We start from the raw sequence: 19,944 nt of genomic DNA, 5'->3' as shown, positions 1-19,944 counted from the left end.
AAATAATTATTTTCATTTGCTTGTAAATATATAACTATTTGTTTAAATGCTTGTAGAATATGAATAATTTATTTTATAAAAGTATACAAAGTGCATATAAAGATATTTGAACCTTGTGAGTTTGATAATGTTGGTGTATTCGAGTATTCGAATTTTCGAGTTATGACTAGACATAATTATTCTCTTTTTGAATATTCGAAGTATGTCTAGTCATAACTCGAAAATTCGAATACTCGAATACACCAACATTATCAAACTCACAAGGTGCAAATATCTTTATATGCACTTTGTATACTTTTAAAAAATAAGTTATTCATATTCTACAAGCATTTAAACAAATAGTTATATATTTACAAGCAAATGAAAATAATTATTTACCTTCCAGCAAATGAATATAAAATTACGTGTTTGTGTTCTGGTGACTCGCGATATCAACTTTTGCACGGTGTTACATTTAGTGTGCCGACAAAGGCACTTTTTTATCCGTTGCGGCTAGTTGCCAAAAATGATATGAGATAACGATTTTGCTTCTTAGAAAACGGTGAACGGAAAATAAATACTCGAATTATTCGAGTTTGATTCCGAGCCCTAATACATACCCGTTTTGGTAAATAGAAGTTTGTTTTGATTAACGAAGGCTCAGGCCTACCTACCTATTGGACTCGTCAGTAAAGCTTAGGTAGGCCCTGCCTTAGACGCCGGATACGGAACATAGGTTGGAAGTTCTATTTGAATCGAAACGCCACAGATGTTATGCGGTGAGATATAACTGGCGTTTCGGTTGAAGCTGCTAGTTGAGAAGTGGCAGATAGAGTTCGCCACACATCCTTAAACGTAACCTCAAACTAACTTGCGCATGTCATTTAAGCAAGGAGTCAGTTACGATATATGCGCCAGTACATAAAGGCGAGTATTTGCCGATTTGCCAGTTTTGACCTCGTCTTTATCTATGGTTTTGACCACAGAACATACCCAGGGGGGATATTTTGTGGTTTTGACTTTCCCTTGCATGGATCAGCATGGATGTCGGAGATGGTCGGAGCTTTACAATTTTTTCCTAATGTTAAATTAGATGGCTATTTTTTTTTAATTAATCAAGCGTTCAACTACAGCGAAATCGTGTAATTTCATATTTGGAAGCTTTTAGTCAAGATATTTTCGGCAATTCGGAAACGTTCATGCTTAAATGAAAGTGAAATGTGGATTAAATCATAGAGTAAGTAAAATATTTTATTATTTTACTTTCTCTATGGATTAAATTCAGTAATTTAGCTTTTTATGTTCTGGCAACTATGTGAGTTGGAAGCAGGGTGGCCATTCGTACGGTAATTACCGTACATGTACGGTAATTTGGGCAATTGTACGGTGTAGCAGAGACCCGAACGCGTTACCGTACACCAATTGTACGGTATTCTAGTATTTTTGTTTTTTTGTACGGTAAATAGAGAGTTTTTAGGCCCCATAAAATTACGTTGGCCTTAAACGCTAAACGTTATTCTAATCATGCGCAGTGTTGAAAAAATAAGATGTTCAGGCAAATAACTTTAAGTGCGTTTTTTAGTTTTTGATACCGCGTTTGTCGCACTCTTAATACAATAAACCTCACTTTATTGTTTTCTTTTGTATTTTATTCAGTGTGAAGGCTCTTTTCATGTAATTGATACCTACTGTCCTAATGTAGGGGACCTTTTTTTGTTTGGTCACCAGCCATGTCCTCAGCCTTTATTAATTCATGGAAACCTTTTTCTTCTTGTTTTTTAGGTCACTAGGCCGAGGTGAATCTCTGGTACGATAAAATACGGTATTTTCAAATGGCATGTACGGTAATACGCGTTTGAGAAGTTGAGATGTTGGCCACCCTGGCTGGAAGAAACTGTTCTCCCACTCTTCAGTGACAATTGACATTGAGCATGACGTTTACTGAAAATCTAGTTTTGTATAGAGCAGCTCAAAAGAAAAACAAAAATATGCCTAGTTGTAGGTAATTTTAGTGTTGGTTGTGGTGATTGATATTTAACTATGTCTACTCGTTCTCAGCTCACCAAAGATTTGAATGGTAAGAATCGTTTTCATTGATAAAAATCGCTAAAAGCGAATGTTTACATGTTGTGTGACGGTCAGAATAGAGGGGAGTGTCTTTTCAGTTCAGTTTGAAAAATCCTCATTTTCCCCAAATGAACCCAATTAAGTGGCAATGATTTGTGACCCGGAATGGGTGTTTTCCCCGTCAAAATTCAGCCGTTCTTATCATTTGACAACTGCACTTGAACATTCATGTCTGATGTTCTAAAAGACTTTTGTCATTCCACATTTCCCATACCGAACGTTTCACCCTCTAAATGGCCCTGTTTAGTGTTTGAAACAGATTTGCAATTTATTTCAAACTGGGCTGTATGAAAATACTTCAACAGCAAAACTGGTTAAAGTATAATACAGTTACTTTTGCGTGTGCCCTATATAATTGGTCCCATACACATCAGATTACTCATGCATCAATTGAAGTAAATAATTGAATCACTCTTGCATGGCTTTAACTGAGTGATAAGTTTCCAAGAAATCCAGCTTGCCCTGCAGACCATTCAAATTGACCCAGTGACACTCTGTTGAATTTTAAATTGTTTTAAATTGGACCTGTCTTGCATACGAATTATATGACGTGTTTTGGCATGAAAATCACAAAAGAAGCTCGGAAGATTTCTCTTTCTGTTTATCACAAATTGTCACTATGGGCAAGCTTGGTTGGTGTGCTGCTAAAGGTAGACTCTAATTCAATTGTTTATGCGTGCTACAAGGCCAAACAATAGCAATACGGCATGTTAATTGGGTAATTAGTTACAGTTTTTTTTAGAGAGCATTAAATCATCCGTGGGCAATAAGGTGAAAATCCTGTTCAAAAATGTGGTGCGGCTCGAAACCAAAGGAGACAAGACTGAAAACAGGGTGCTGGTGAGTGTTTCATGTTTTTATTGTTTATTTAACGCTTCCTTTTTCCTGTTTAACAGCTGCCGTTTGTGAAAAATCAATATTTATGTTATTTTGAATTTTGCCGCCATTGTCCTGATGCTTTAACAAAACGGCAACGCTGCTGTTACATTTACATCAGTTATTTATTAATTCATTTATAGTATTATTTCACTTATTTTAGTTGTGCGAATTTCTGCAAATTTTTAAAAATTTGCACAAACCATTTAATACGCAGATAATCGGCCTGGCGTTGATTATTGCACTTCGGCCATGTTAAATCCGTCAACTATTCGTATAATGCTGCAGTTTACTAACGTCGCGTCCCAGTTGGCAACACTCACAAAGCGTCAATGTCAGTTTCAGTCAGTAATCAGCTGTATGTTGAACAAGAGAATAATTTGTTAATGTCTGTAGCGTTTTTTCAACTTTTTTGTTAATAATCAACCAAAAAACGCTGTCAGAACGTAGGTCCCAGTGAGTTTAGTGAGTGAGCTAAAGCAACAAAATGCCGAAAGCAGAAAAAGGCACGCCAAAGTACCTGGCCAACAAAATGAAGGCCAAGGGCTTGCAGAAGTTGCGATGGTACTGCCAAATGTGCCAGAAACAATGCAGGGACGAGAATGGATTCAAATGCCACACAATGAGCGAGTCCCATCAAAGGCAACTGCTCCTGTTTGCCGACAACTCCAAGCGCTATATCGACGATTTCTCCTTCGACTTTGCTAAAGGCTACGTCAGTATACTCAAAAGGCAGTTTGGATCCAAACGTGTGAACGCCAATAGGGTTTATCAGGAGTATATTGCTGATAAGGACCATGTTCACATGAATGGCACTCGATGGAATTCCTTGTCGGGCTTTGTCCGGTGGTTGGGCAAAACAGGGCAGGCAGTAATCGACGAGACTGAAAAAGGGTGGTTTATCACGTACATTGATCGCAGCCCTGAAACAGTGCAGAAGGAAGAGAAGAAAAAGAAAAAGGATAAAATGGACAAAAATGACGAGGAAAGGAACATGGAGTTTTTGGAGAAGCAAATAAAAAGAGGCCTAGAGAATGCAGGCCCAGTATCGGAGCCAGTTTACACAGAGCTTGTTCGCGAGCACCAAGAAGAAGTTATCAGGCTGGATTTAAGCCTGAAAACTGACATAAAAGTGATCCCAAATTTGGAGAAACTGTTTAAGAGGCCGTCAAGTCCTGTGGGAAGTGTGCGCGAAGACAAAAAATTCAAAATCGAAATCAAGAGAAAATCCATCTTGGACGAAATAATTGAGGAACAGGAGACGAAACGGGAGGCGCAAAATCGCAAAGACTACTGGCTGAGTGAAAATATTGTGGTAAAAGTGGTTACCAAATCTTTGGGCGACGACTTCTACAAGCAAAAGGGTATTGTAAGGGAGGTTGTAGACAGATACGGTGCTATTGTGAAACTGTTGGACTCGGGCAAGAAGCTGAAACTGGACCAGGCCCATCTGGAGACCGTCATTCCAGCCATCGGAAAACCTGTGAAGATCGTCAATGGAGCCTATGCAGGGGAAATAGCCACACTACTCAGTTTGGACGAGAGAAACTTTTGTGTTAGCGTAGAAATCTCCAAAGGACTTTTAAAAGGCAGGCGAATCGATAAAGTGCAATATGAAGATATCTGTAAATTGTATGAAAGCTAGTTCATTGCGTCGATTAACACTACGTCTATTCGATGAATCTAAATAGACTTAAAACTTAGGTGTGATTTGAACTGAATTTATGTGTTATATAGGTATTGAGTTCTCTACTGAAAGAATAAGATAATTCCACCAAAATTCCCCCCAATGTATTGTAACTGTTGTAAATTATGTAAATACATAATTGATAGAATTCGAAGAAGACTGTTTATTTAATTCCAATGAATTGAACGAATTCCATTTTTGTTGATAGTTGCGATGTTAGAACAAAATAGAAAGTAGATTTTATTCATGATTTTTAGGTGTTTTCACCATGCAGAATCCTACTGCTCACTGCAAAGGTGCCAACGAAGGTAAGTAAATTGGCTGTTGAAAACATTGGCAAAGATTGACAATTTGTGTCCTGGACACCTCTCCAGATCGACTGCCATTTCCATTATTTGGAAATACAAGCGCTGGAGAGTAAGAGAGGGAATCATCTCAGCCTGACCATACATGACAAGATATATTCGTTCCTCACTGGAGAGGATTCCAGCTGTAGCACTGAAGTAGACAATATGATAGGCGCTTTAAACAATGCTATTCGGAACATTTTCCCCACTGTTCCTTTGCAGCATATTATTAAAAAGGTACTATCTTCAGATTGAAAAGTTTATTGTTGTTGCTAATCGTCATTGTGATATAATGCAATGATTTGAACCGTTTTTTACTTTAACTACAATTCTTAAAACCTTTGCTTTTTTGGATCAAAATCAACTGAAAAGTTGGAAAACTCCAGTAACCGACTAATTAAAATGAAAATCAATAGATTGAGGTGATTCCCAGCACGCGATTGCAACAGTTGCGGGATCTTGAGGCAATAGCGAGCAGTCGAAGGGAAATTGGGCCTTGTGGGGGCTTTTCCTCGCAATATGCCTGCTATTGCGACTTCCATGGCATGGCTCATAGGGATGAAGTAGCTTGGGATGTGGACAATATATATTTTTCATTGAACACTCGCGAGCTCAATTTAAAGGATTTTGAATATCTAGATCAGAAGTGAGTTTCCGCGCTGCAACAGTCCGGTCAAATTTCAAATAATGGTTTGATTTCTCAGAGATTTAATTCCAATAATCAATGCACTCGAGTACAACACCTGGTTCACAAAGTTGCGCGCCAATCAAATAAAACTCTCTCACGACAATTTGGACAAGATCTTTCACGTGCTGAAAAAGTCGCTCAATCTGGAAGAACTCTACCTGGATAATTTAGGGCTGAAGGCGGATTTTGTGAACAAACTTGCCAACACCCTGAAAGTGAATCCGGTCTCTGCTCTGCACACAGTGGATTTGAGCTACAATCCGATAGAAGATAAAGGTGGGTTTTAGCAACTGCTAGCGGTGTTTCTAGTGGTTTCTTTTATTCTAGGGGCTTGTTACTTAGGCCAATGCGTTAACAGACTGACTAAGGGCCTGGTGCACATCAACGTGTCCCATTGCGGGTTGAGTTCGAAGGGCGTGAACAATATGAGCGCTGCTTTTTGTGCCAACACTACGAACCTCAATACACTTACCTATTTGAATCTAAGTGCAAATAGCCTTAAGGATGATATTAGCGTGAGTAGTTGAAACCTATCAACATTACTTAGATTATTGAGCTTTTTCTATTGCAGAACTTGCATAATTTTCTTTCACAATCCAATGCGCTTCAGCATTTAGACATCAGCTCCACGGACATTGTCTTAGAAAATGTGAGTATTCGAAACCAATCTCTCTCAGTCTTTAACCGGGAACTTTCCAGCTATTTGACGCCCTAGTCAAAGGATGCACTACAAATTTGGTGCACTTGAATGTGTCGCGGAACCCTTTCAGCAGCAAGAAGAGCAAGGAAGCACCCATCTCTTTCAAGCAGTTCTTCAGCAGCACCCTCAACCTAAAGTTTTTGAATATTTCGCATTGCAAACTGCCGCAGGAGGCTCTAAAGTAATTTTGCATACTTTAATTGCCCCCGAAGAGTTTGTCACCTGATTTGTTTCAGAAATCTCTTATTGGGCCTGGCGTGCAACGAGTTTACCAAAGAAATGAGCTTAGATATAAGTAACAACGGATTGGGAAGCCATGGTGCGCACGTTTTAGAATCCTGTGTCCATGGCGTTCGCTGTATCTCTAGTCTGGATATCTCGGATAACAGTAAGGCCTGGAAATGGGCCTACGAATGTTGATTAATACTTTTTTTCCTTTTGCTGCAGATATGGACGGTGATCTGTGCAATGTGGTTTTGGCGATAAGCAAGAACAAGTCGTTGAAGCATTTGAACATGGGGCGCAGCATGAAGAAGCATATGGCTTTGATAATGGATTCAGTAGTGCAGATTATCCAAGACGATGAGTGCATTTTACAGAGTCTAGTAATGCCCGATTGCCGACTAAGGGGCGACTTGTTCAATCTCCTAAACGCTCTAGGGGATAATAAATCTCTAGAGCTGCTAGGTGAGTTGAGAGTTGAGAAGAAAATCAACGCTGATTGCGCAATGGTTTCAGACATAAGTGGCAATCTGATAGGAGACTCCGGCGCCAGGCTTCTGGCGAAAGCCTTGCAAATCAACAGCAAGTTGAAAACCATCATTCTAGATAGAAACAATATTACTCTGCAAGGCTACCACGACTTGGCTTATGCTCTGGAGAGCAACAGGTTTGAGTAAATGACGGCATAGTGATCAAAGTTGAATGCAAAAAATTTCCAGGAACTTGCAATATATTCCCTTTCCAATATTCGACGTTACGCCCTGTATGAAAGCTTCTGCCGAAAGGACCGACGTTTTAATGCGGAAAATTCAGGATTTACTCAACCGGAACGTCTCGTTCAAGCGGCAGGCCACAAAGCACATCTCGCTTCAGGCTGGATTTTTGCTAACGTCGAAGCAGCAGGCTTTGGAGAGGTGAGTTTGAGGATTTTAAGGATTTTTTTTAATTGGCGTTTTCAGGCTGGTGACGCAAACGCAGGATGCAATTAAATCGTTGGGCAGCGATTCGATAGCGCCTCATAACGACATCAATCACGCAAACGATGTGATTCGGGACGCGGAAGACTGCAAACAGCTGTTGATTCGGCTGCAAGAAGTCGCTCAGCATAGGAACGACAAGCATCCGGTTGAGGAAAAGTTGCAACAAGTCTCTAGTGATATTTATAATAGTGTTTGTGATAGTATACAGGTAAAAAGCAAAAGAGCCTGCGAATACAGATTAAACCGACTGATTTTAATGATTGTTGCAGGTAATGATAGAGAAAATGTTGAAGACTTGTAAAGAGCAATGCCCGTATGTGTTGAGGGACGAGCACACAGTGCAGGATATCAAAAGGGACTGCAAACAGAAAAAGCAGATTCCTTTGGATTATGTGACCAGTTGCGTTCGGCACCAGGCGGGAGTTGACATTATGAATAGGCTAAGGTGAGTCTTAAGTCTAATAAAGCCTAACTGTTTAATTGGGGATTCATTTCTCGATTGTTGAGCCACATTTGTATCCATTGGCATATTTTCTGAACGTTTTCCTCTAGCTGTGCTTCATTTATACTCTCCAGTGAATGTACTATCTGGGTTCTGTAAAATTGCTTTGCTTCGTCTAGACATATCTGGAAAAATCAGGCAATGTTAAGCGGTTTCTTGATAAAAAAAAATTAGAGCTTGTCATACTTTGAAGATTTCACATTCGATGTTGCTTTCTAGTTTTTTGCCTGAATAGCCACGCAAATTGAGTCGATCATACAGACTGCTAGTGTCGGCCGTGAGAACGAACACTACATCGAACCATCGCTCTGGAAATTGGCTGGGTTTTAATATGGTTTATTCTAATATAGTTTTCATTTTACCTGGGAAAAATTCGCTGCTGTGATAGTCCACTATGTTTCCCCCTATGCTCATAACTTCCTCCAGGCCGTCCATTAGCTTATCCTCATCCAGCACATGTGTATCGAATTCCTAAGAAAGTGTTACGAATGCGAGAGAATTTCTTGCGGTATTTAAACACTTACGGGGTCGTACTCCTGCAAACAGTTATTATCCTTGGCAATTTTAGAGATTTCCAACCAACGCAATGCAGTCACTTCGGCCAATTTCTTACATAGAGTGGACTTTCCAACACCGGGAGTTCCCGTTACTAGTATATTCGGTGCCTCTCGGTTGATAGTTGGGTATTGCGGAGCGTCAACCATTTCAGTCAATTTCCTTAATTTGTCGGGGCGTTTGTTTGGAAATTCCTAAACTTTCGCATGTTTTTCTCAACTCTCCTAACCTTACTCTTGTTGCTTTGACAGACCTGCTGACATATTTTGATTGCCAAATTTATGCGCTGTTGCCTGGTAGTTTTATCGGTTTATCGCTAACAAGGGAAGATATTTTTGTACTGAAATCGGAAATATTTGGTATTAATGTAATAATTAAGACCAAATAATATTACTTGAAACAGAAAGAAGGTTTTTAATTTTTGGTAAAAAAAAATAGAAACCAGAATTCATAAATTTAATTTTAATGAAATGTAGCGATTAATAAAGTTTATTAAAAAAATACCAACATCAATATAATTTTGTAATTGATTGATACAATTAATACGTACAATATTGTAACGTTCTCGATTTTTTCCAGGGAAGTAAATTTGATGGTTGCGTCGCAATTAAGTGAACAAGTAACTGACGAAGTCTACGAGTCTCTAATGCAAAGCTACAAGATCTTGGTGGGCGATGAGAGTGCAATAAGAATCGACTCGCCCCCCAGACGATCGCGATTGAGCAGCTCGGACAGTTCGCGCCATGGAGCTAGCGATATGTCCATTACGGACAGTACTAGTCATATTAGTGACCATTCGCCGTTGGTAAGTTGTTTGCTCGCACCCTCTACAGCTAAACCATTACCAATAAACTTGCCTTCATGCTTTTCCTCATCCAGATGTTGGAATATTTAAACCTTGTAAGTAAATAGTATTGGAGTGTTTGAAAGTTATGAAATTTTTGTGCGATTTTATGCATTATTTAATTGAATGAATGGTGTTTTCTCCTCTATTAAGGCCACTCCACATCTTTCAATAAAACGCCGCAGCGTCCACAATCGGAAGCTGCGCCCCAAATCAGTAGTGGATAGTGTCGAAGGGTTGTCGGCTGATGATATCCCCAGCTTGCTGCCTTCATTGCCTCGAAACGGTGAAGAGGAAGATTCAGTAACCGAGCTGCCCAACACCACACAACATCTTCAGCATTTAGTCAAAGGAATTTTCCTGAATAAAGGTCACACAGTTTTTGATCTTGAGGTTTATCTTGCTAAGTCGCAGTGTGTTTCAGGCCGACCTCGAAGGGCCAAAACCCGGGCGCCTACTCGACCGGTGGTAAAACCTCCTGATGCCACCACCGACACTATTTCCCAAGTAAGTTTTGTTTATTTTACGTGATTTTTTTGCCCAAACTGTTGGTTTTTTTAGGATCTAGTGGAGGGTTTGGATACGTTCTTCCGTCCAGGGTCAGTGACTCCCACCTCTGATGACTGCCACTCGTTCCAGCTCGATGGGAGCCCCAATCACGAGTTTGCTTCGCCCGTTTTAAGTGACGGCCGCAAAACTCCAAAACTAAGCAGAAACTCGCCCTTGTTAAGAGGTTCATTCAGCCCACTCTATGCCATTTTCCATTAATTTTAATTCCGTAGGGGTGTGTTTAGGTTTAATGACGCCCACGCCCCGATCGAGGTCCACCGACAATCTGGAAAAGTTCTCGCCCAATGCCTTGCGCAAAAACACCGGGGAATCACCGCTGAGCAGAAGAATGACTGGTAAGTTGCAAGTTTACGTTTTTCATCAGGTTGTTTGTGTTAATAGAGAATCCAGTATTTGCATACATACTTGTAAACAGGTTTGGTCAGTTGATTTCTTGAGGTCTTGCTAGCTTGAAATATTTTTCTGGTTGTGGTCGTATGTTCGTTGTAAATGAGCAGTTTCTTCCGTGCACTTTTATTGCTGGTAGCTAAGTAAATAAAATAATTCGCATGGTGTATGTGATAACGGGCATGTCTTAAAACGCTAAGGAATCTAATTAACATGCTTATCTTGCCTATAGAGCATTTACCATTAGTAAATTACCGATTTTATAGAAGATGTTGAACAAGCGCCTTTTGCAGGTGATAGTCTAATGAGCCAACAGAGCAGTGAGGGTAGTTTGGCAACAGAATCCACTTTCGATCACTCCCCTGGTAGTACATTGTCAAAGGGTTTATCTCCGGACAGTTTTAGAGGTGTGTAGGCTTCAGTCGTCGAAAGGCTAGCATATATTGTTGCCTTTTTAGAAGATTCTCTAGATACAGGCAAGCATTTGAAGTTGAAGCCTCTGCCGGCAGTGGCTCAGAAGCCGCGCCCTTGGTCGATGGTTACCAATAGCGAAGCGAAAACCACTGAGTTGAGTCTTCTGAGCGACGGCTCGTCGCCAAATAACTCCACAGGTAATACGCCCGACTCAGCTGAGGCTTTGGATAGTTCTGAATCCAGTTCTATTGACCGACGGTTGGCCAAGGAAATCAAGCTGAAACGCACGGGTATGATGACAATAGGCTTAGATATTCCGGTTTAGTGTGTGCACCCACGTTCATTTGCACTGAGCTTGAGCTGTTTGGTTTATTATTTCGTTTTTAGTGCTTTCTACTAAGGCTAGGGCGTTCATTTTAATCATTCCATTTTTCTGTTTTGTTAAGGTTTATTGCACAGTTATTTCCCAGACCGAGGTGATTTCAAGTTTCTGTCTCGTTATAAGGTAATTTTTGTTTGCTGCTTTGTACTGTTCAATTGGCTTTTTTGGTGTGCGTCGATGTTCTTTTCTTTACTTTTTTCCTCGGTTTAGGCGATAACCAGCAACAGTAATCCGGCAGAAGATCAACGGTCGAGCGCCATTCGGGAAAGAAGAGACAGCAATTTTAATTGTAGGACTGCTGAAGATGCGCATGTTATTAGATAGAGCCCGAATCAGGCCATATGAGTCTCGTCTATTTCAGCTGGGATTGAAAATCAGGCCTAGCAAAGTATTTGTTCTTGTAGATATTAATGTCAACTCGCCCCCCTTTTTCGACATTCGCGAGTTTTCAGAATGAAGATAGACTTAAGAGGAAAATACGAATTTTCTTGTATGTATTTTATTACCTTGGCTTTATATTAAGTGGAATATTTTCTGATACTTATAATGTGTTGAATGTATTTACTACATCAGTGCGGACACCCGAAATGTGGCTACTAAAGTAGGCAAACATTTACAGGGTGTTCTCTGTTAATTTAATCTTGGTTTAACGTAAAATGCCCTGTACAAGTTATTGTTGTCGTCTGATGTATTGACTGCCAGTATTTTCTAAATATTGAATGACAACTTTGAACTGTTTAATGTGCAATATGTTTTAAAGAGCACCCATAGCTTTAGATTGGTATTTAGTAGGTTTTTTCAACCTACACGCAACAAATGTAAACATTGCATTTCGCCTCTACGAAGGTTCTCACGCACTGTCTGGACTCATTGGAATGGATTGTTCAATTCGCAACTATTCAGGAATTTATGTAATGGGTAATGATTGATAGAATATGTATATACCCTTGTGGTGCACTTTGCAGTATTAGCAAAAATCTACTTCGCTCCATAGATTGTATTATGTAGACTGCAAGGTTTAACTTCTAAAAAATTTATACGATTCATCCCAGGGCCTTTAATTAGTTTTACTATATGGCCAGTATGTATAGGTAGTTGGTATTTTGTTTAACTGAATTAGCAACTGTTCTCCTGTGTATAAAACAAGAGTTTTTCAAGTATCTTGGAGGCTGATTTGGACATCAGGTTCTGTGAAACTTGAATACTATTAAGCATATTAAAGGGAGGTTTTCATCTGTGTAAGTAAAGCATTTGTTCCGGGGCATTTCCAAAAAAAACAACCCTATATTTTGTAGTTCTTGACTAAAGTAAGTCCAAACTTCCACTTGTCTTCTACCCCTGTATAGACAATTTTCGTTGTGGTCTTGTGCTGATTTCAACTTTAGATTAACTGTACTTTTGGTAAGGTTTTTAGTCCCCAGTTATGTGATGTTATACAATATTATTTTTAGATTATAAATTTTTATTTTATGATTATTAGCCAGGGTGTTTCTTGGTGATATACTGATGTTTCCGGAGTTATTCCGTAAATATCAGCATATAATTAAATATCCCCCCCGTGCACCAGCCTTTTTTTAACTCTTTAATCGATGCTTCCATTAATAGTTAGTTCGACTGAGCTGTATTCCTTTATATAAATATTTTAAAAAGTGCAAAGTACTGCTAGTTTTTTTATTTCCCCCTTTGAGGATAGTTAGTGACATAACACACCGACCAAGTGAGTGATTAAAGAAACATGTATAATTTATTTAACAAAAAATTGTGTACAATGGGGAATGATTGATGAAAATGGGAAAACCCGACTGCAAAAATTAGTGCTTTGTTGCAGTAGTACTTTCAAAAAGATGCTTCTTATTATTAGAGCAAATCATCCTGTAGTCCTTGAATCGATCCATGAACAATATGCCCAGATAAAATGCACCCAACGACTCCCAATATCATAAAGTCTCATTCAACTCGTAGTAGAGCCCAGTGTAAATGATTATCCATGTTACCTGCAAGTGATGATTTTTTATTTTAAATTTGTGACGGAAATCGAAACGTGGCCTACCAAAAATCCTGCAAACGAAGTAATGAACCCTTCCTTGGTCAGTTCCCAAGCCCCTCCAAATTCCTCTTCATCTATGCTTTGAAAACTACTGAAGTAGAAGTAGAGGAGCCCGGCGTTGATCAGAACAAACCTGCAGGCAGTACAGAGCGTTTAAAAGGTAAATGGAGGATTGATTTGAGTGACTCACAATGCCAGTCCAAGGAAACCTTTGAGAGGAATAACGCCCCATCCCACTCCAAGGATTATGCCCAAAACTTGCCTTATCCAGTAGATTACATCTAGGAATTCTTCCTTAAAATTTCCAAGAGCGATAAGTTACATTTGGGTATCTGGGGGCGAAGGAATAAGAATGGCAATGTGAGAAGCTGGAAATGTAGGCAAATAACTATGAGGGGTATTGGCTGTGAGTGAGGAAAAATGGAAAAGTGTAGTCTCGTGTTTAACCTCAACTTACTTTATCCGGCCATTGCGAGCTGGCAGATACAGCCCTGATCCAAACTGATGGTTCTTTACTCTTGGCAAACCCGTTTTTCTCTGCCGATTTGCTTTTGGTGCTCATTTTGAGTCAGCTGTTGGATTTTATATACAAAAACCTAAAACATCATATTGTGGTTTTTTGACAACTCCCTATGACAACCATAGATAAAAGCACAGAACATACCCCCTGGGGGATATTTTGTGACAAGGCATATAAGCCAACCTGACTCGTTGTTTGATGAGTATGCATGACATACGCAAGTGAGTTTGATACGCGTTTGAAAAGAAAGTTGGCCACCCTGCTCTGTCATCAAAATTCTATAATTTTTTCTTCTAATTTTTAATTTATTGCTTTTGCCAAACGATTCGTGTTTTGTGGATTTTAAAGGACTAGGAGCAGTCCGAATAATTGATTTTTTTTATTGTTTATTGCATTATTAGAAGATAGCACGTTAAAACATTGCGTGTGATCTTGGCCAAACCATTTAGATCTAATTCATTCAATCCTATATCCAAACAAAAAGGCTTGTTCTATGATTTATAGTTACCCGTTTTGATGAACGTAACCTCGAACATAGATAAAGACAAGTACCAAGTGACCTCGAACTCAATTGTGCATGTCATTTAAACAACGAGTCAGGTTGGCTTATATGCGCTAGTGTGACAACCATCATAGATAAAGACGAGTATACCATAGATCATAGATGAAGACAAGTGACAATTCCTAATAGGGGGAGCTAGAAACAAGGGGTAATTTATTTCTTGTCTCTGGGGGGAGCAGCATAGAGCAGAGACGAGTAATAATTATTATAATAAGATAATGAAGTTATCTCTTGTCTCTGAGATAGAGTAAGTAAAATAAGATAATTACTTTCTCCAGGAGCAGCTAAACAAAGGACAGTCCAACGTTACTCCAGCAAGCAGCACCTAACTAGTAATTATATGATAGAGCGCTTATTACTACAATAACAATATCTTACAAAAATCTATACTAATCTAACTGTACAAAGTAATATATTTAAATGTTTGCCAAGACACGATATTTCATTTAAATATTGTAATAAACTAACCCAAACTAACCGAAAAATAACCAGAAAAGCACCTACAAACCCAAAAAATTTAAAAACACTTACTAACAAAAAAAAAAAAACACTTGCTAACCCAAGCAAACCCAACCATTCGCATCTTCCACATTACAAAAAAAGGAAAAACTTACTGCAAAAAAATACAAACTACAAACAAAAAGAATAACAACATAAACAAGCACTAACCCAAACAATCCAAAGTAATCGAAAATTCCACATTGCAAAAAAAATACAAACCCAAACTAACCCAACCATTCGCATCTTTCACATTCACAAAAAAAAGGTTGGGGTTGATCTTTATGCTGTGTCATTACTCAGCCACATCTCTTATTTTACTTTCTCTTTACAATCGCTAATTTTCTAGTTTAAAGTCACATTTTCAGGTCCTTGAATCCTTCGAGAGGCATTTCCAGCAAATAAGACACTTTTTCCAAAACGAACGTGTAAAAACCGCTTAATTTAAAACTTCAATTGCAATAAATACTGCTTTACTGACAGCTGATTTCAAAGTTGATGTGTTTGTATTTACTCGTTGCCATGGTACATGTCTTGTATTCAAAGAGTCGATCAGGTTTATGTGTAACCGGAAAAGCACGTCACCAGGGACTATCTCTAGGCAACGAAGGTTGTTGATTTCTTCGAAAGTGGAAAAGTACCGATTTTGTGCGGAAAATATTCCTTATGGAAGAAATGAATTATTGACGAATGGGTGTTAGTGAAATTTAGATTTTTGGCCGAAATTTTTCTAAGGGTGGAGTTCGATTTTTTGAGAAATCTTCAATTTTCTCAAATTTGACATCATTTTCAGGTCACGGACGCGAGACATCGAACTCACTAAAAATCATGGTAGAAGTTTCAGATTAGAATTAATAGACATTTTTGTCACATTTTAAGCAATTTTTTCACGATCTTTAGCCGAAGATTTCTTCCTCATTTTGGATCCAAACACTTTATAAATGCATATTTCTGACCTTCTTACGTCGAAAGGAATCGATTGAGCTCAAAAAACACGATTTTTTGAAGAAATGGAAATTTTTGGTGGCATTGCATTGCAGGGGTTTATTATTATTGATTTGATGGTGATCCTTAAAAGCGCACATTAAATCCTTGAATTCTGCATTGAGAGAGAGTCTGAATGAGAATATTTTCCTGATATTTATTTGTACGAGCGAGATGTGCTTTGGTGGCTTTAACACCTCTGAAAATGCAGGTGACTGAGAAGAAACTGTTTTCCTGAGCGGCCTGAAAGCATTTAGAAATCTCTCGGCAACTTAACTCACAAATTTTGAGCTTCTGATTATTAAAAACTGTGCAGTTTAGTCGCTTAGTAATGTTCCGCCGCCGCCTTGGCGTCCAAAACAATTCTCGCCTTTTCTCACAACAATCGGACTTACTATAAATCATGCGGGGCGTTTCAATTAATTAATTTTTAGGAATACCGGAATCTCCCTCTAGAGAACATTCTCCTAAGTGCGCTCCCGTTCAAGTAGCAACATGCGAGTTATTGCAATGAAAGCAAACACTTTACAAAACATGTATTAACAACAAACAAGTGTTCTTCTCATGTTGCAACATTATCTTCCAAAAGTTGATAAATCAATTCTCCTGATAGGCACTGAAACATGTGTATGAACGTTCCAAGTAAGCTGCGACAATTAATTCAATAAACAAATCGCAACGACAAGTCAAAAGGTTGTTTAGCGAGAACTTATCAGATTATGAACAAATGAGCAATTGATAATCATGTACCGGAGCAAACGTTGATAGTAGGGGGCTCAGCGCGACTCAGGTACCTTTAGAACTAACAGGTGATTGTCAGTTGGTTCTAAACATTTACCGCTGGTACCACTTTCAGCTCGGCCACTTTTCCTTTGCGGCACTCTATTAATTTCAAGTGCGACTTTTCGGCGCGAAATTCGCAACTTTTGCAGTTGCAGTGCAGTTTAGTGTGACTTGTGTGAGGTGTTCAAGTGAATCAATTTTTATTGTTCTCAATTGATGACTCAAAAAGTAACTAGATCTTGTTTGGTGTTGGTAACCACTTACACGGAGGATAATAATGTGCTTTATCAAGGATTAGACATTGTCTAGGAAGGTAAGCAAGCGCTTTTCGGATTAGAATTGTCGCTGACGTCGCCCGCCCTGTAAAAATTATATAATTTTATATAATTCACCTGTTGGAAAGTATAATGGGCGATATGGGCGATTTTTTTGAGGCCTGAACCGCGGCTGGATCAGTTGCCCAACCGTTTCTTGACTTTAATTACTGAGATGCAATTTCGATATTGATCGCCGATCATGGAAAACCGATAGATGATGTATTAAATTTGCGTACATTAACTGATTTGTGCTGCTGTTTTTCATGGAAAAATACATTTGTATATTCCTTTAAAACGCCTAAAAAACTACTTGCGAGCAGGTATTGGAACAAGCACGCTTGGAACCATCAGATTTGGTATGTGTGAAACAGTTGGCGCAACTAACCCAGATATGGTCTGGTCTGCGTTGAGAATCCCAATAGCCAGTGCATTTTTCAAAGGAAATCGCCTTTACAAAGCTGGCATTTTAATGCACAATTTCTAAACGAATAACTTCGAGCAGAAGAACTAGTTTTAATCAAATTTCTTCGACTCAATCTGCCTCTACCTGATACTACTTCGGTACTACTCCTAACCAACCAACCAATCCAATTACATGCTTGAATTCATTGATTAGATAGAACGGATCGATGCCACTTTTCCATTAGAAAAATAATTGATTTGTAAAATTTGACGGGACACTATGTGGTAATGTCTAATTACCGCATCAATTAGTTACGATTTTTATTAATTATTTATTGCTGCTGGTCCTGCGTTAAGCGTCTTCGTCATTTGGGCTCCGGAAAACGCCATTTCCCTGAACTTGTCTCTGGTTCACACGGTCTGCTAGATCAAGCAGACTGTGACCGAGACAAAAGACGGTTGATGTCACACAGACCCGCACAGAGGGGACAGACATCAGTGAGGGAGGCGCTAGTTTATGTCACGAGTTATGTAAAGTCTTTGATCAGCGGATTTTAATTCTCAAAGTTTTTCTGCAAGAATCTTAAACTTGAAATGCTTCTTGATCCGTGAATGCGATCCCAACGAGTAGGTACTCCTTTTACTTGGCAAGTACTGTGGGAGTTGACTAATGGGTTTATGGTACGTTACATAATACAATGGGGCCTTTAAAGATGTTTTATGATCTCTCTTCTTTCGCTCGCTCTGACTATCGCAGACAAATAAAAAACCCATGCAAATTACCACTCTGGGCAAACAAGCTGATTATGGCTTATTTCGCCACCAATCAATCGTTTCAATGAACAGGGAGGGAGAAAAATCCACGCTAATTGGTCAGTAGTAGAAACACCAAAAGACGGTTTTTGGATCTCCTTGAAATAATTCGAAAAAAGCTAAAGTGGCCGAGGAGAAGAAGACGGCAAAAAGTGCATTTTGATCGACTAATCAAGGTTTATGTGCCAGATTAGTCAGAGGCATTTCACCATTTTTTGCTTATTGAAGAGTCGTTTTTAAAGGTTTAAAGCAAAATATATTTTCCCGTCCATTTCGCTATGATTTTCTAGCGCAACCAGCTTTTAACTTAACTTTTGAAGGCTAATTTTTACTATTTCACTAATCACTATCGAGATTTTTTTTGAGCATTCAACCACAAATTGGTTTTGGTTTCAATCAAGGTGACGCGCGCTACAGTTGGATTTATTGGGAAAACTCTACAATTTCAATGCGAGATTTTTTCAAATAAGGCGCAAACACACGAATCCGGTTTTTTTCGGTACAATCCGAATGATTGACTGATTTTTACTTTCAAGGATTCCCTCTAATCGACCGAATTCGATGCTTAGAATCGCATGGCGGTCATAATAGGCGACCTTGCCTGCTTATTTACAAAAATGCTCCAGATTACAATTAATTCATTGTCTGAACTTTAAAAACTGAACCGAAAGTTGAAAATGGCCCGTCATTCAACTGAAGAAACCATACTACTAGAGGGAGAAAACCGTTTCTTCAATCGCTAAAAATCGAATGTTCACTCCAAATTTAAACCACTCACTATTCTTGGACAATGTTCAAGCTCATGCTGTTTTATGCAAACTTGCAGAGAATCTCAGGCAAGAAAAGCGGAAAGTTAAGATGAAGGAAATACAAGCACATCCGCTAGATAAACATTACTAAACACTAAAGTAATATTTCGGTTGTAATCGAACATTAGAGGTAAACGAGCTCGAATCTGACAATAATCACAGTTCGCATTGACCCACATATTATGAACAAGCCAATATTGAACCGGTGCGGAGATGTGTGTACCTGCTTGCAACATGGCTCCTTTAATCGAATAAGTAATTAAAATTCGGATGCTTGGATTCATTGCGGCTTACAAGATGGTAAATTGACTCCAAAAAAGAAGACAAATAGCCAAAAAAGGCGATGTTGTAGGAGAACACCCGTTCCAACTAATGAATAATTTATCTAGAGTGGAGAGCAGCAGAACAGGAAATATGAATATTGAATTACCGGCATTCGGTTTACGATTCACCACTCCATAGCCGTTGGTTGACTCATTCGTACTATTCTTTTGTTTTCTCGAGCCCATTGATACGGTCGAAGGCCTCGATGAAATCGTGCACCGTGCCGAAAAATGACCACCCCCATTGGTCAGTTTCGTTGGCAATTCAAAATCAAGTAGGATTTCAAGCCATCAAGTGCACCAGATTGAAAACATATCGATTTGTTATTTTGACACGAATTATGAAAATTATTAGAGTTTTGCGCCCAGGGGGGGTCATAGGGGTCATGACCCCCCCCCCCATTCAATTCTCTATCCAACGATGCCAAAACGAATTATGTGGCTCGAATGGTTCTTGAGAAACTTCGAAAAAAGCATCTTGCATTTGAAGCAGTCGGCGTTGATGGGTTTCAATTAATTATTCCGCAATAAATCTCAAGTGAAGGGAATGAATAGTGGTTAAGTCAAAGTCTTCAAAGAAGAAAGAAATCCACAGCAACTTCACCCTATAACCCGCAGTGCCCTTT

The 19,944-nt window shown here is 39.0% G+C and overlaps 4 protein-coding genes and 1 long non-coding RNA gene across 7 annotated transcripts in view; 3 read left to right on the top strand and 2 right to left on the bottom strand.

Moving 5' to 3' along the window:
- The first annotated feature begins 1,803 nt into the window (after positions 1 to 1,803).
- On the top strand, positions 1,804 to 12,919 carry LOC109539438 (F-actin-uncapping protein LRRC16A). 3 transcript variants are annotated; one of them, XM_019907180.2, is made up of 24 exons: positions 1,804 to 2,056; positions 2,849 to 2,946; positions 4,927 to 4,977; positions 5,044 to 5,253; positions 5,433 to 5,662; positions 5,721 to 5,980; positions 6,032 to 6,219; positions 6,276 to 6,353; positions 6,404 to 6,585; positions 6,641 to 6,792; positions 6,852 to 7,091; positions 7,143 to 7,293; positions 7,346 to 7,540; positions 7,586 to 7,814; positions 7,876 to 8,051; positions 9,243 to 9,468; positions 9,661 to 9,877; positions 9,932 to 10,014; positions 10,069 to 10,240; positions 10,302 to 10,412; positions 10,758 to 10,871; positions 10,923 to 11,168; positions 11,325 to 11,383; positions 11,471 to 12,919. In XM_019907180.2, exons 1-24 carry the CDS (start codon positions 2,020 to 2,022, stop codon positions 11,582 to 11,584), a joined length of 3,819 nt encoding a protein of 1,272 aa, XP_019762739.2. In that variant the 5' UTR covers positions 1,804 to 2,019; the 3' UTR covers positions 11,585 to 12,919. The 3 variants fall into 3 exon arrangements, with proteins under 3 accessions (XP_019762739.2, XP_019762732.2, XP_019762733.2); XM_019907173.2 differs by having other exon boundaries at positions 10,290 to 10,412; XM_019907174.2 differs by lacking the exon at positions 1,804 to 2,056 and adding an exon at positions 2,667 to 2,756 and having other exon boundaries at positions 10,290 to 10,412.
- On the top strand, positions 3,189 to 4,823 carry LOC109539445 (DNA/RNA-binding protein KIN17). The gene has a single exon (XM_019907191.2). The coding sequence runs from the start codon at positions 3,470 to 3,472 to the stop codon at positions 4,625 to 4,627; it is 1,158 nt and encodes a 385-aa protein (XP_019762750.1). The 5' UTR covers positions 3,189 to 3,469; the 3' UTR covers positions 4,628 to 4,823.
- On the bottom strand, positions 7,774 to 8,929 carry LOC109539447 (adenylate kinase isoenzyme 6). The gene is made up of 4 exons (XM_019907193.2): positions 8,633 to 8,929; positions 8,471 to 8,579; positions 8,295 to 8,416; positions 7,774 to 8,233 (listed from the first exon to the last, which is right to left on the bottom strand). The coding sequence occupies exons 1-4, from the start codon at positions 8,810 to 8,812 to the stop codon at positions 8,075 to 8,077; spliced, it is 570 nt and encodes a 189-aa protein (XP_019762752.2). The 5' UTR covers positions 8,813 to 8,929; the 3' UTR covers positions 7,774 to 8,074.
- LOC109539448 (respirasome Complex Assembly Factor 1) overlaps positions 12,918 to 19,944 on the bottom strand; it is a 28,860-nt gene continuing 21,833 nt past the window's right edge. Inside the window, exons 2-5 of the mRNA XM_019907195.2 lie at positions 13,765 to 13,903; positions 13,498 to 13,601; positions 13,311 to 13,440; positions 12,918 to 13,254 (exon numbers count right to left, since the gene is read on the bottom strand). Coding sequence (XP_019762754.1) covers positions 13,198 to 13,254; positions 13,311 to 13,440; positions 13,498 to 13,601; positions 13,765 to 13,869 — 396 coding nt within the window. The 5' untranslated portion in view covers positions 13,870 to 13,903 and the 3' untranslated portion in view covers positions 12,918 to 13,197. The remainder of the gene's footprint in view (positions 13,255 to 13,310; positions 13,441 to 13,497; positions 13,602 to 13,764; positions 13,904 to 19,944) is intronic.
- On the top strand, positions 14,500 to 14,822 carry LOC109539449. Its single transcript, XR_002172124.2, has 2 exons — positions 14,500 to 14,584; positions 14,668 to 14,822. It is a non-coding gene; the product is annotated as an uncharacterized LOC109539449 (long non-coding RNA).

This window comes from Dendroctonus ponderosae, unplaced genomic scaffold, assembly GCF_020466585.1.
Source record: "Dendroctonus ponderosae isolate FM_Combo_2020 unplaced genomic scaffold, Dpon_F_20191213v2 Dpon_F_20191213_8, whole genome shotgun sequence".
In the NCBI taxonomy this organism is placed as follows: Eukaryota; Metazoa; Arthropoda; class Insecta; order Coleoptera; family Curculionidae; genus Dendroctonus; species Dendroctonus ponderosae.
The sequence above is the reverse complement of the archived record's forward strand: the minus strand, read 5'-3'. Positions and strand labels throughout refer to the sequence as shown.